General features: G+C 51.6%; 1 protein-coding gene across 5 annotated transcripts in view; it reads right to left on the reverse strand.

Moving 5' to 3' along the window:
• Nucleotides 1-1,095: 1,095 nt before the first annotated feature.
• Ttll1 (TTL family tubulin polyglutamylase complex subunit L1) overlaps nt 1,096-14,471 on the reverse strand; it is a 28,240-nt gene continuing 14,864 nt past the window's right edge. For all 5 annotated transcript variants that reach the window (XM_052748486.1, XM_052748485.1, XM_052748484.1 and 2 more), the window contains 4 exons: nt 12,472-12,615; nt 10,166-10,252; nt 7,296-7,459; nt 1,096-2,687 (listed from right to left, as the gene is read on the reverse strand). In XM_052748486.1, coding sequence (XP_052604446.1) covers nt 2,558-2,687; nt 7,296-7,459; nt 10,166-10,252; nt 12,472-12,615 — 525 coding nt within the window. In that variant the 3' untranslated portion in view covers nt 1,096-2,557. The remainder of the gene's footprint in view (nt 2,688-7,295; nt 7,460-10,165; nt 10,253-12,471; nt 12,616-14,471) is intronic.

Below are 14,471 nucleotides of genomic sequence, written 5' to 3' on the forward strand. Positions count from 1 at the left end.
GCCCTTCAGTGGGTCAGCTCGCCTGGCCAGGGACTCCCCCTCTCCAGACCTCCTGAGAAGGAAGACTGGAAGAACCAAGCAGGCACACAACTGGTTAAACTTAGCGGGAGTCATCTTACCACCACGGGCAGGGCAGAGGTGTGGGGCCATGAGCCTTGCAACTCACTGTCTCAGGAGAGGAGCAAGTTGGAGCCAGACCATGAGGGAAGTGAGCCAGGTATAGCCTGTGGCCCTTGTTACTTTTGAGGAAAATTCAGCTAACCCCCATTCTGCAGTCAAGGAGTCTGAGTGAGACAGGGTCTAGCTATGTAGTGCAGGCTGACTTTGGATGCATGGTGAGTATCCGACCCTCACCTCCCAAGTTTGGGATTACAGCCGTGTATCTCTGAGTGAGGATGAGGACATGACTGCTCCAAGGTATGGCTGAGGAGGAGGTTTTTATTGTAGGTATGAGGGAGAGAACAGCCAGAGGCATCTGGAAGAGTCCAGAGCTGGCAGAGAAAATAGTAGGCTGAACTTGGAGAGTAGATTGAACTGAGCCATGGGTGGTTGGGGGGGAGCGAGAGAAGAAAAGAGAGAGAGAGGGCCAGGACGGAGGGTTGAGGGACAGAGTGTGCAGTTGAAATGGCAGGCTTCTATAGGAATGAGAAGCTAGGGAAGGGAAGGGACACCCTCGGGCTAGAGAGATTTAAGGTAGGGGGCAGGGTGAGAAAAGCTGAGAATAGCCAAAGGTGCTGAGTGAGCCTGGCCGCCAGTGTGTGCTCTGGCATGCTAACAGGCACCACAGTTAGCCATTTGTCCTTGAGTTTCTTTGGGACCTGACAGTCCCCACACCGTGTTCTCTCATTTTATTTAAAGTCCCCAGAGCCAATGGGACCACACAGGTCACAGCTAAGAAACACAGAGCCCGGCTCTCAGCTCGGCTCCGAGTCCGTCACCAGCACACAGCGCTGCACCTGCGGGGTGCACAGAGTGTGTCTTGCCTGCCCAGGAAGTCACATGGAAAAATGACGTGCCCCAGCTGCAGCCTTTTCAGATTCTGGCTGAACACCCGCTGTATGACTGCGTCTCTCACCTTACATGACACCAAACACATTGAAGAAGACCTTTCCTTTATTAGCAAAGACACATTAATAACATGTATACATGTGTAGGGAGACATGGGCCCCCATGATGTGATATCTATTGTCCAACACAGCTGAGCACAAGGGTCTTTTATCATAAATTTCAGGTAGTGACTCACATACCAGGGCACAGGTGTTAGATGTGACTATCAGAAAAAGGCTGTTGTGCTCGGCGGCGGTGGTACCCACACCTTTAATCCCAGCACTTGGGAGGCAGAGGCAGGTGGATCGCTGAGTTCAAGGCCAGCCTGGGCTACAAAGCAAGTTCCAGGACAGCCAGGGCTACACAGAGAAAGCCTGTCTCGAAAAAACAAAACAAACACAAACCCACTTGCAAGCAGGGCTTACGTGTGTGACAGCTCGTCTCTCCCCACACTACTCCGAGGCCCTGGTGTCCAGGGAAGCTCCCCGTAAACTGCTGCTGGCGGTGCCGTCAAAGCCGGATGCCTGAGCCGCAGCAACCTCCCCTGAGGATCTGTCCGGGCTCACCTGCTCCACTGTGCCTTGTCTCCAAAGCGAAGCGACAGAAACTGGCCCCCCAGGAGGACAGCAGAAGGGGCCTTGCAGAGGGAAATGCCTGTCTGCTCCACACTGAAGTGAGGGAATGAAGCGGGATGGCTGTCGGATTAAACTTTCTCACGGCAGCAGCGCTCCAGGAAACACGTCATGTTTAACCTTTTTGAAACGTGTCTGTTTAACCTTTTTCAAAGTGAAAAGTTTAATGAATGTGAACCTTTTTTGTTGTTTTGTTTTTTGAGACAAGTTTTCTCTGTGTAGTTTTGGTGCCTGTCCTGGATCTCGCTCTGTAGACCAGGCTGGCCTCGAACTCATAGAGATCCGCCTGGCTCTGCCTCCCGTGTGCCACTGACGCCCGGTGAATGTGAGCCTTTTAAGAAGCTGCATCAGGGGGCTAGAGAGATGACTGAAATTTATAAGCACTTGTTGCTCTTGCAGAGAACCACTGTTTCATTCCCAGAACCCACTTTGGACAGCCTGTAACTCTAGCTCTGGGGAATCTGGTGCCCTCTTGTGTTTACCTTGGATGACACACACACACACACACACAAAGTCAGATGTGATGGTGTACACCTTTAATCCCAGCACTTGGGAGACAGAGGCAGGTGGACCTCTGAGTGTTCCAAGCCAGCCTGGTCTACATAACAAGTTCCAGGCCAGCCAAGGATACCTATCTCAAAAAATAAAAATAATAAAATAAATCTTTAAAAAAAAGGATGTTACATCACACACTGACGCTGTCATTTTCAAGAGCGTATATGAGCCCTGATGACATGGAGTCCTCCACCTTGCAGAGTGTCTTTATTTACAAGGGCTCAGGAAAGCACTCTAGAAAAAGGGAATTCCAAAATATATGTTGAGCAGAGTCTGGGTGGAGCAATTGCGGGAAGGCTGGGGGTCTTTCTTCCCAATGCTGGTCACTTCCAGGTCGTGAGGACATTTCTCCCCGACTCTCTCGAGCGGCCTGCTCTGGGCCCCACCGGCTGGCCGGGGCGGCTTCTGAGCTCTCTCTCAGCCCCGTCACCCTGGGCCAGCTCCTCGTCGTACCTGAAACAGATCACTGGAGAATCACGAGGGGGTCTTGTTCAGGGGTGGTGGTGACACGGAGTGGCCAATGGGCTGCTGCAGAGCAAACGTATTACTGGAAAGAGCCAACTAGCTCCAGACTCCGGATAAGCCCCTCCCCTCTCCAGCCCACAGGGAGTCCACTGATTACAACACAAGCCCACAGAGCCCGTGAGAGAAACCCAGTTAAACTGCCATTGTGGACAGTCTGCCCATCCTAGGCGGATGCCATTTTCTCAGGCCTCCGGGCAGAATATGGCACTAACCTCAGAGGAGCTGTGAATGAGAAACCAGTCAGCCAGCCCAGGGTGGGGAGGGAGGGAGCTCCTGCCTGCAAACACCCCACACACCCTATGGCGTAGGGCCTAATCCCATTAAGGGAACCAGTGTCAGCGGACTGCCAGGAAGGGCTGGGTTGGGCTCCTCCATCATGATGTCACTGTTCTGCCACTGTCCTCTCATGGCCGGTTTTCCAGTTGATGCCTGTACCTCAGCCCTGTGTAGGACTGAGGAACAGACTGGACGTCACATCTGAAGAAGTGGATATAGACTTGGTGCCCGTGAGCAGGGCTCCTTCTTCCTTGAGGCTCCTTGAGAGTGGAGAAACATGTTACCCAGAAGAGACTGTCTCTCCTTACCATGACTTCCTACCCCTCTGGCTCCTGAGTGTTGGGAATAAAGGCATTTGCTATCATGTCTGGCTTCATTCTGGTCATTTTAAAGAGTTTTCTAGCCAGGCATGGTGGTGCACACCTTTAATCATAGCGCTTAGGAGGCAGAGGCAGGCGAATCTCTAAGTTTCAAGAGAAACTGTTTTGAAAAACCAAGAAATCAAGTGTTCTCTGAGGTACTGGCTTGCTGCTGTTTTGCCTGAGGACCCTGAGTCATGTGCAGTCTTTCGCACTAAAGAAACAGGTACCAAGATGCTTTGCTGCTGCAGAAGCTGAATTTCCCTGACTTCTGTGCTGGTCCAGAGCCAGACTCTGTGGGTGGTGTGGGGTCTGTGTTCGGGACTCCTCTGGTGGATGGACACTCTCTGAACGGTGTGCCTGCAGCAGCAGCAGGCTGACGCACAGGGAGTGCCGGAGCGAATGTGCTGACGGCTTTCCTCTCAGGCGAGCCTGTGCTCGGCACTGGTGTGGACTGTCACAACTACAGCACCACATGGATGTGTGTTGTGGAAGAATTGTTCACGCTGCCACTCCACTGTGTCAATAAAGCCACCTGGAATCAAAGACGGAACCAGCAATTGGCTGACCAGGATTAGCCATGGAGATGTGGAGAGTCTGGGGAAGTCTGATAGAGAGGGACAGGAAGAGAGAAGGAGGGATTTCTGAGGCTTTGGGATCAGGTCAGTCAATTGTACCTCTGCTGTTCCTTGGATTTATCAGGTTTTTAATCTCAATTTCTGACTCTTGAGTTTTTATTAATACTAGAACAATTTAGGCAAACACAACAGATGTTCCTCAGCATTCGCCTGACTATGGAGGCACAGCCAGTCCCTCCAATAGAAGACAGCTGAATAGAGAGCTCCCTCGAGGCCCAAGAGCTTCTGCTAGGAGGCAACGCTGGCCTCCAGGAGCCGTCCATGTGCTCACACTCTGGCCTGTACTGTGCCTGTGCCACAGACTGAGGGCGGAGTGAGGCTGCCCGTCAGGCTTGGGGTTGCCCTGGTACTAGCTCACGATGGGGAGGGGCAGGATCTGGAAGAATGGGAAGACACACACACACACACACACACACACACACGGCCTCCGTGTGGCTCTGTGTGGCTTGAAAGCAAAACAAAGCGGAGCATGTGGCAGGCAGCTGGGAGCGGGCTGTTCAGTTCCGGGGGAGCACCTTGCCTGTTAGGGAGCTAATGTAGACAGCTGAAAGGGGGCTCCTAAGGGCTCCTCCTCTTCCCTTCTGGGTTCTGACAGTGGAATCTAGGCACTGAGTTCTCAAAAGCACTTTTTCAAAAAGGCCAAGAGTTAGAATTGAGCCGGGATGAACAAGTCTGGCCATGATTGTGACACCAAGGCCACAGGGACAATGTGGTGTGGTGGCGAGAGCGCCATTTCTGGGCAGTGTGACCCTGGGCACAAGAGCTGCGTGTCAGCCCCCTTCTCTCCACACGGGTATGCTCTGCAGGGATGCTGTGAGCACGGGTGGTATGCAGTACTCCTGGCTGTGTACAGGGACAGGACAGCACCCCAAGGATGTAAACCCCACCCACCCCGTCAGCAGCAACTCCGACTGCCACTGGGACCCAACCTGGGGCGATCTGAAGCATGGGGCACTGAGACAAGTGGAAAAGAGCTTCCGGCTGCCAGTTCCCAAAGCCTTCTGGTCCCTTAGAGGAGTGTGAGGGATAGCTCAGGACTAGGGGTGAGGCCCTGGCCTCTGGAGATGAGCATCTGGCCTGCTCTGCAAATAGAGGGCCTCACATACTCCCACTGGGTCACCCTCCTCGCCATATCCTGCTAGACTAAAGAGGGACCCACCAAGACCCTCATGGTTCTAGCAAGACTCCCCCTCACACGGGTTCTCCACCATAGAGGCCCTCAGGACTGAGCCCAAAGGCTCCCATTGCAGCTGACATGGGCCACTCTCATATTGCCCTTACTATACTAGCAACCTCAAGTGGCTCTGGACAGGACCCATCCCCAAATGTATGCTGTGCACTCTGGAACGCTCTACTCAGCATTAGAAACACCTGTCTAGCCTTTGACTCTCTCCTTCACCTCCTACTGTATAAGAAGCCTGGCTCTCCCTGGAGCCCTGTGGAGTGGGGACTGTTTGCTCTCTCTAAGACCCCCTGGGTCTGGAGAGGCCTCCTCTCTAGACCCTCTCAGCCCCTTCCAAGGCAGGTCAGCAGAAACCCTCTCTGGCCCCTTCCTTATATATCAACTCTAGTCCTTCAGGGACTTGCTGTTGATTCCCATGGCCATGGCCTGTCCTCTGACTTCTGATGACCATCCATCCATCTCAGTGCCATCCTCTTACAACATCAAGCCCAATCCTGCCCTGGTCAGCACCTGCATCCAGCGCAGCCTCATACACCACCCCTCAGTCTCTGACAGTTCCCTGAGCGCACCTCCCCAGTGCCCGACCATCCCAGTCTGGATCCCCATCAGAGTGCCAGCCGGCACCAGCAGCCCACTCTCCTCCTGCCTGCCTTGCCAGCTCCCACCTCTGGCCGCTTCCGACTCTGCTGCTGTCCCCGTCCCAGGCTGCTGACCTCCAGAGAACAATCAGCCACGCTGAGCAGTACTCTTGAGGGCTCACAACGACCACCCGCTAAGGCCCTGACACTTCAGAAGCTCCACTCACTTCCCTTCTGAGCTTCCTTCTACCCTCCACCCCAGCCTCTGCAGCTGTACACAGGAAGGAGGGAGGCAGCTACACAGTGACTCCAGAGTGAAGGCCTGTGTTCAGATCCTCCACCAGCGGTGCGCCGAGTGCAACGTGCACTTTCACTGAATGTCCCTTCATGTCTAAACTCTTCCTTTAAACTTATTGTTAGTGTTTTTGGTTTTTCGATACAGGGTTTCTCTGTGTAGTCCTGATTGTCCTGGAATTAGCTCTGTAGACCAGGCTGGCCTCGAACTCACAGAGATCTGCTTGCCTCTGACTCCCGAGTGCTGGGATCAAAGGTATGCACCACCACTGCCCGGCCGTGTTTACATTTTTTTAATTAAATGCTTATGTTCAGGACCAGGTGAGGTGGTACACACCTCTAAACCCAGTACTTGAAAGGCAGAGGCAGGGGGTTTTCTACAAGTTCAAGGCCAGCCTGATCTACATAGTGAGATGCTATATCAAAAAGCAAACCAAAAGAAACAAAAACTGTTAATGTGCACACAAGGGCTGTGGAGGTCACTGTCTGTATCGATAAACTACCCTTTCCTGCAACTTACTTTTCTCACTCACCCTCCTGGGCCACAGTATACACAGCACTAGGCCAATCTTTTTATGGCCATCCAGTCTCCCATGTAGAACAGACTACACCTTGACCACCACTGAACTCCTGATCCCTGTTACTTTATTTTCCACCCCCACCCCCACCCCCCACTCCCAATAGGTCCATTTGTCTCCAATCTGTAAGGCAGAGCCAAGCTACTACTCAGCTCCCAGGGCGCAGGGTAAAGGAATAGGATGGAGTGCCTACAGCACTGGCCACGGATCCTAGCCCACGGGAAGCCCTGTCTAGAGGGGAGCCGTAAGAATCACTTTGTCCTTCCCAACCTCCCGTGTTTGGACTGAGGCCCACAGAGCGATACTGAGCACCTCACTGGCACAAAGCTACACAGGAGGAGGTAGGGTACGAGCCCCGGACTGTGTGCACCCTGCCCCAGCACCTCACACCCTGCAGAGGTGACAGACAGAGCAGTGGGCTCACACCTGCCTGAGCATGTGACAGATGCTTCCTAAGTACCGGCTACACAGAACAGACCCAAACCTCTTTTCTGTCTCTTCAACAGCTACCCCTCATAGCATCAACGCATAGACACACTGCTCAAGAAAAGTGAGCCCCCCCCAGATACCCAGAATAGCCAAAGGGCACTTCAGAACACGGGACCCCTGCAGAGCCACGCGCAGACTTACAGGATTTCATAGTTGCCGAGAACTTCCTTGGGAGGAGACTTGTTCCATTTGCAGTCGGGGATCTCGCCGTTGGGGACCGCGATGTTGAGGGTGTCGTTGATCAGGTTGTACTTAAGGATTCGATCGTTGGCGGTGCTGGAGGTAAGAGACGGGGATGCGTTAACCTACGAGAAGAGAAACACACATCCTTCACTGTGGCGCTCCTTTCTCTGGAAGGAGAGGTGCTGGAGCCAGTGTGGGCCCCGCGCTCCAGGCGCCTGCCATCATTTAACGTGGACACCTCACACCTGCCAAGCACTTCATATGGGAAGCCGCCAGAGTTAGCTGTCAACCTGACATACCCTAGAGTTGCCTGGTGAAGAGGAACGGCTCATATCAGGGGTCTGTGGGCATGTCTGCGAGGGATTTTCTTTTCTTTATACTTTCTTCTTTACACATTTATTTATTTTTCTGTGTGATGTGCGTGTGCGTTTGTGTGGGCACACGTGTGTCCCAGGGCACGTGTGGAGGCCAGTGGACAACCTGTGGGAGTTGGTGCTTCACTTTTACTCCTGTGGGTCCTGGAAATCAAACTCGGTTGTCAGGCTTAGCCGGCGAGGGCCTCCACACCCACTGAGCCATCTTGTTGGCCCTGTGAAACATTTTCTTCATAGCCTATTTATGCAGGGGAGCCCAGGCCAGGGTGGGCAGTGCAATCCCTGGGCAGGTGGGCCTGGGCTGCATAAGAAAAGCAGTCGAGCGAGCCAGGGAAGCAAGCCGGTGTCTCTGCTCCAGTCCCTGCCTTGGCTTCACTGGCTGGGTAGACCACAGCCTGTAAGCCGAGTAAACCCTTTCCACCCCAAAGGTGTGCGCTTTTTTTTTTTAAGTCTGATTTATGTTTTGTGTGCGGGTGTTTTCCTGGTATGTCTGTGCACCATCTATGTGCAGTGCCCATGGAGGCCAGAAGAGGGTGTTGGATGCCCTGGAACTGGAGTTACAGATGGTTGTGAGCTGCCACGTAGATGCTGAGAATTGAACCTAGGTCCTCTAGAAGAGCAGCCAGTGCTCTAACCACTGAGCAATCTCGCCAGCCTCCTCTCAAATTGCTTTTGATTAGTGGGTTTTTTTGTTGTTTTTATCTTTGTTTTTTTTTTTTGTTGTTGTTGTTGTTTTCGAGACAGGGTTTCTTTGTGTAGCCTTGGCTGTCCTGGGTCCAGCTCTGGAGACCAGGCTGGTCTCAAACTTAAAGGGGTGTGCCACTACCGCCCGGCTTGATTAGTGTTTTGTTATAACAACAGAGAAGCAAACTAGGACAGGGCATCATGTGATCTGTTCCTATCGGCTGTTGGGTGAGCTATAAGTAATACTTAAAGACAGGATCACGGGCTGGCGAGATGGCTCAGTGGTTAAGAGCACTGGCTGCTCTTCCAGAGGTCCTGAGTTCAATTCCCAGCAACCACTTGGTGGCTCACCACCATCTATAGTGAGATCTAGTGCCCTCTTCTGGTGTGTATGCTTACACACAGGCAGAACACTGTATACGTAATAAATAAATCTTCAAAAAAAAAGAGACAGGATCACAATTGCCTATTAACCCCAGCTCTGGGGATCTGATGCCCTCTCTGGCCTCTGCAGGCACCTGCATTCATGTGCACATCACCACCCCACCATCAAAGCCCCCATCCCCGACACACACACACACACACACACACACACACACACACTGAAAAATAAAACAAATCTTTGAGAGAGAGAGAAAAAAATGATAGCTACAACTAGGATCTTAGTTCATCAAGGGAAGTGTGACTTCCATTCAAGTTACTGTATTTAAGATGCAGGAAGCCACCACCTCTGACCCCAGCACCTGGAAGCTTGGGTGCTTGGCGTAGGAGGATCGAAGCCAGCTACACAAGACCCTGTTCTCAAAATAAAAAAAAAAAAAGGAAGGGGTGGGGAGGGAGGGAGGGAAGGAAGTATTATGTCTCCCCTTGGCCCCCCATTCCAGCAGCATTAGCAGGCTCCCATCATGCTCTAGATAGCTTGATTACCATGAGCTCAGCACTGAGGTTCCCTCTGACTTTCCCTGTAGGGGGCCAAGCTCTACTCTTCACACAAGAGTCCTAGGCTTCCTGCCTTGAAATGAACTGAAGGGCCTGAGCTGTATGTCTCCAAACGAGCTTGTTGAGAGGGCAGGTGTCCACGTGACACACAGAGTGACACAACACAATGGGGGCCCCTGCATGCTCAGGGCATCTTCCATCCTTGTCCTCCTGGCAACTGTGGCCTCAGACAAGGGCACCAGTGCCCACCTCTCTGAAAAGGCTGTGATAGTTCATCTTCATCAACCTGATGGGATTTGCAGTCACCTAGGAGACACACTTCAGAGTAACTCTGGGGGTATTTCCAGAGAGGTTTAACTTAGGAAGGAAGACCCACCCTGGCTGTGGGTGGCACCGTCCCAGGGGCGAGGTCCTAGGCTGAAGGAAGAAGGAAGCCAGTGGAGTACCAGCACTCATCTCGCTCCACGTCAACTCTGGGAACATGTGAGTGGCCGCCTCATTCACCCCACACCATGCTTCCCCACCATGATGGCTTATATACTCAATCCATGTACCAAATAAAACTCCCCTGAAACTGTTTGTGAGGTATTTGATCACAGTGCCGAGAAAAGTAACTAACACAGTGGCTGTGGCCAAGAAAAAGCCCCGCTGCGTAGCTACGTGGCAGGACGTGTACATCTATCTCATCCTTTCTAGATTGGCCACACTACACCCGCTTCAAGAGGCAGCTGGATCCACCTCCAAATTATGCTTTAACACACACTAGAGAACGGTAAGAACGTTCCCTTCTCCCACGGCACTGCTGGCCACGGCGGCAGGGTTGTGAGTTACCTCGATCAGCCAGGGCTTCAGCTTGTCGTCGATGATGATGTCGTAGCCGTAGCATTCAAAGCAGTGCTTGTCATTGTTCATCACTGGCTGTGGAGTGACCAACAGGTTATAGAGCCATATCCTGCTGGACAGTGGTGGCACATGCCTTTAATCCCAACACTCGGATACGGGGCAGAGACAGGTGGATCTCTGTGAGTTCGAGGCCAGCCTGGTCTACAGAGTGAGTGCCAGGACAGTCAGGACTACACAGAGAAACCCTGTCTCAAAAAACAAAACCAAAACCAAACAAACAAATAAATGTAAAGCTACATCTTCAGGGACCAAAGGGACCCTCCCACATTGATGACACCCTGCCCCCGCCCCCACACCAGCAGGCTTTTTCTTATTCCTCCCAGCCCTGTAAAAACCAGATTATAAACCTGTTTCCAATGAGAAAAGAAAGCCTATTCCAGCCGGGCGGTGGTGGCGCACGCCTTTAATCCCAGCACTCGGGAGGCAGAGCCAGGCGGATCTCTGTGAGTTCGAGGCCAGCCTGGACTACCAAGTGAGTTCCAGGAAAGGCGCAAAGCTACATAGAGAAACCCTGTCTCGAAAAACCAAAAAAAAAAAAAAAAAAAAAAAAAAAAAAAAAAAAAAAGCCTATTCCTTTCAATTTTTAGATTTCCATTGTAATTTTCAATTCACTTAAATATACCTTAAATAAAGTTTCCATGCATACTGAACAAAGGACCAGGTGTTGGGGAGACGGCTCAGAGCACTGCTCTTCCAGAGGACCCTAGTTCAGCTCCTGGAACACATGTCAGGCAGCTCACAACTGTCTGTAACTCTAGCTTCAGGGGATCCAATGCCTCTGTGGGCACCTGCACTCACATGCACATACCCACAAACACACACACACACACACACACACACACACACACACACACACACACACACCTACACATGATTAAAAAATTAAAACAAAACAAAAAACCCTGCCTCCTTCGAAAGCTTGAGAATCACCACCCAGGCAAAGAGTCAAATGGACACCAGAGGCAGCAGCAGGCTCGCCCGCTGAGCTGAGGGCCAGGAGAAACGCCCCTTCTGTGAGGCAAATTTGTGCACAGGGTGGCTCTTCTCGGGAAGGAAGATGGGTGCAACCTGGGAATTTTGCATCTCTCACATCTCCATGGAGACATATTATCCATGTCCCCAGGCCTGTGTCCTCAGGTCCCACACAAGTGGGTGGGTCTGTCAGGGGCCAGCTCAGTAGCAGGCTAGACCATACTGCCCTCAGAGGGCGAGCTGAGGAACTCCGGGTCTTGCAAGTGACCTCAGCAGTGGGCTGGCTGCCTTCCTGTTCCTCTTGAGAAAGGGCATGGGAGACAAGGAGGCTGGCTTTGGGATAGGAGCCTCTTCCTCTGTTCTTAGCTCTGGGGTCAGACCCCCCATTTTCTTGTGAGTTATGTGGGGAAGCAGAGACACCCCAGAGACACCATCTGTAAAGTCCTGAAAATAGGGGCCAGCACACCACTTACTCCTATCCCTCAAAGACAGAAGTGTGCCTGCCTGAAAACTGTAATCCAGCAAAGCAAAGACCTGAGGTCAGGAACAGAAGCAGGAGGTCTCCAACCTTCAAGAGCCAGGAAACAGCAACAACACGCTGCCTGAAAAGAAGGCCGCCGCTACCGCTGCCGAATCCCCCAAGGAGTATCAGCTCATGCCGAAACACCCACCAAGAAGGGCTGATGGTGGAGAGGCAGAGGCAGGCTATCTCTGTGCGCTCCAGACCACCCTGGTAACCTTCTCCACGCCAACCCTGGCTACACTGTGAGTCCATATCTCAAAAAAGGAAGAAAGGAAGGAAAAAGAGATGATGTCAATGGGGCTCTATACTTCTTTCTTAATATCTATCTATCTATCTATCTATCTATCTATCTATCTATCTATTTAATGTGCCATGGGTGTCAGATCCCCTGAAACTGGAGTTACAGACAGGTATGAGCTGCCATGTGGGTGCTAGGAATTGAACCTGGGTCCTCTGGATGAGTAGTCAGTGCTCTTAACCCCTGAGCCATCTCTCCAGTCCTGGGACTCTATACTTCTGCTGAGGCTTCAGGGTCTCTGTCCATATCAGAGGCTGGCCACGCTCACCAGAAATTGGCCCCAATCCCTTCCCAAAACTGTTTCAGCCCTGGCTGACACATAGGCAGGATGAGTGAACAGAAGTACTCCTGGCTGTAGAACACTTCCTAACCACTGGTTAGACCAGGGCCTCCCATTGGGCTTTCAGGGCCCACCTGCCCTGCTCCCAACCTGTCACTCACCGCCACGGCCTTGAGAGACTGCACGATGATCCAGTGGATTTCGTCAAACAGTTTGCTGGTCACCTCTCTGCCTCGGGTGCTCTCCAGGTAGAGTCGCAGGTTGTTGACAGTCCACTTGCCACCGTGGATATGGTTGTAGTCCTCCTGGTGAGGGAGGGAGGAAGCGACCTTCAGGACACAGCCTGGAGGAACCCAGCCACTTACCCTCAAGTGCCTCCTGGGTATGAACAGCTATCCTGTAGCAAGACAGAAGGAACCCCTGCCCAGGGTGGTCTGTGCCATCTACTACACACATTGTTAGATGTTCATCTCCCTACTAGTCTCATAAGCAACTGTTCCCACTCAGGAGCCCACACTGTGAAGTCCCACCTGGGTCCCCTTCCAGACCAAGGTAGTCATTTCTCCCTCCCCGGAAGCTGCTCTAGGTCAATGCTTTTGGTCATGGTATTTCATCACAGCAATGGTAACCCTAACTAGGACAAATATAGAGTCAATCTCAAAAACTGAAACAAAGAAGGCTGGGCATGGTAGTACACTCCTTTAATCCCAGAACTTGGGAGGCAAAGGCAGGCGGATTTCTATGAGTTCCAGGCCAGCCTGGTCTACAAAGGAAGTTCCATGACAGCTAAGGCAAGACTTTATCTCGAAAAATAAGGAAAAAAAAGAAAGAAAGAAAGGAAGGAAGAAAGAAAGAAAGAAGGGAAGAAACAAAACCCAACAATAACAACAAAAACATTAAAATGCCTAAATCAGTAATGTATAATTTTAAGAACAATTGATAAAAAAAAAGAAAGGGTCTTGAGGGGTCAAGTATCTCCAGCCAGATACCACAGATGTGGACGTGAAAAGCAAGCATGTCACCTAGGCTTCGGTCGCCTCAGAACATCTCATCCCACCAGCCTGCAGGTGTCGCAGCCTCAGGCCCGGCCGGCTCTTCCTTCTCTGCTTGCTAAGCCTGTCCCTTCCAGGCCCGCAGCAACCATGACCCATCCCCTTGCTTGTGAACCCTCCCTGCACAGCAGAGGCTCCTGGGCTTCTGTGACAGCCAGTCCTTGGCCACACTGACTCCTGCTCTCGCCAGGAGGGGCTGCTTTCCAGTGCTCAGAGTGACAGCTGTTCCCTTTCTAATTCTAATGCGGAGCTGTGGAAAATTTTCCCACAAGGCTCAAGCTGCAGTTTCAAAAAAGGAAGTGCTTTGCCATTCAAAAGGGCTGCATGAAGCAACACACACACACACACACACACACACACACACACACACACACACACACACTATGATGTTCAATGGGTTAGGTGAACTGAATACATTTTCGACCTACAGTATTTTCACTTTAAGACAGGGTTAGGGGCTGGAAAAATGGCTCAGTGATTAAGAGCACTTGCTACTCTTCCAGAAGACCCAAGTTTGGGTCCCAGCAATCATCATGTTGAGTGGTGACTCACTATCATCTGTAACTCCAGTTGCAGAAAATCTGATACCCTCTTCTGGCTTCTGTGGGCACCTACACACACATGCCTGTGCTCACAGACACACATACATACATACACATTAGAAACAATAATAATAGGCTGGGCAGTGGTGGTGCATGCCTTTAATCCCAGATTTGGGGGGCAGAGGCTGGTGGATCTCTGAGTTTGAGGCCAGCCTGGTCTATGGACAGAGTTCCAGGACAGCAAAGGTTAAAAAAAGGAAGATTGTCTTGAAAAACCAACCAACCAAAACAAACAAAAGAAATAATAATAATAATAAAAGACAGGTTGGTGCCTGTCTATAGCTCTAGCTACTCAGATACCTAGGCAGGGGGAATTCCAAGCCAAGACCTGCCTGGGCTACAGCATGAGCAACTTAGTGAGACATTGTCTCAAAGTAAGAAGAGGCTAGGAGGCTGGGAAGATAGGTCAGTGGTAGAGGGCTTACCCAACATGCACCAGTGCACCAGGTCCTAAGGCCAATTTCAGCACAATAACCAACTGAGGTTTATCAGGATATGACCCATCTC

This window comes from Peromyscus californicus, unplaced genomic scaffold, assembly GCF_007827085.1.
Source record: "Peromyscus californicus insignis strain IS unplaced genomic scaffold, ASM782708v3 Scaffold_20__1_contigs__length_68692818, whole genome shotgun sequence".
Taxonomy (NCBI): Eukaryota; Metazoa; Chordata; class Mammalia; order Rodentia; family Cricetidae; genus Peromyscus; species Peromyscus californicus.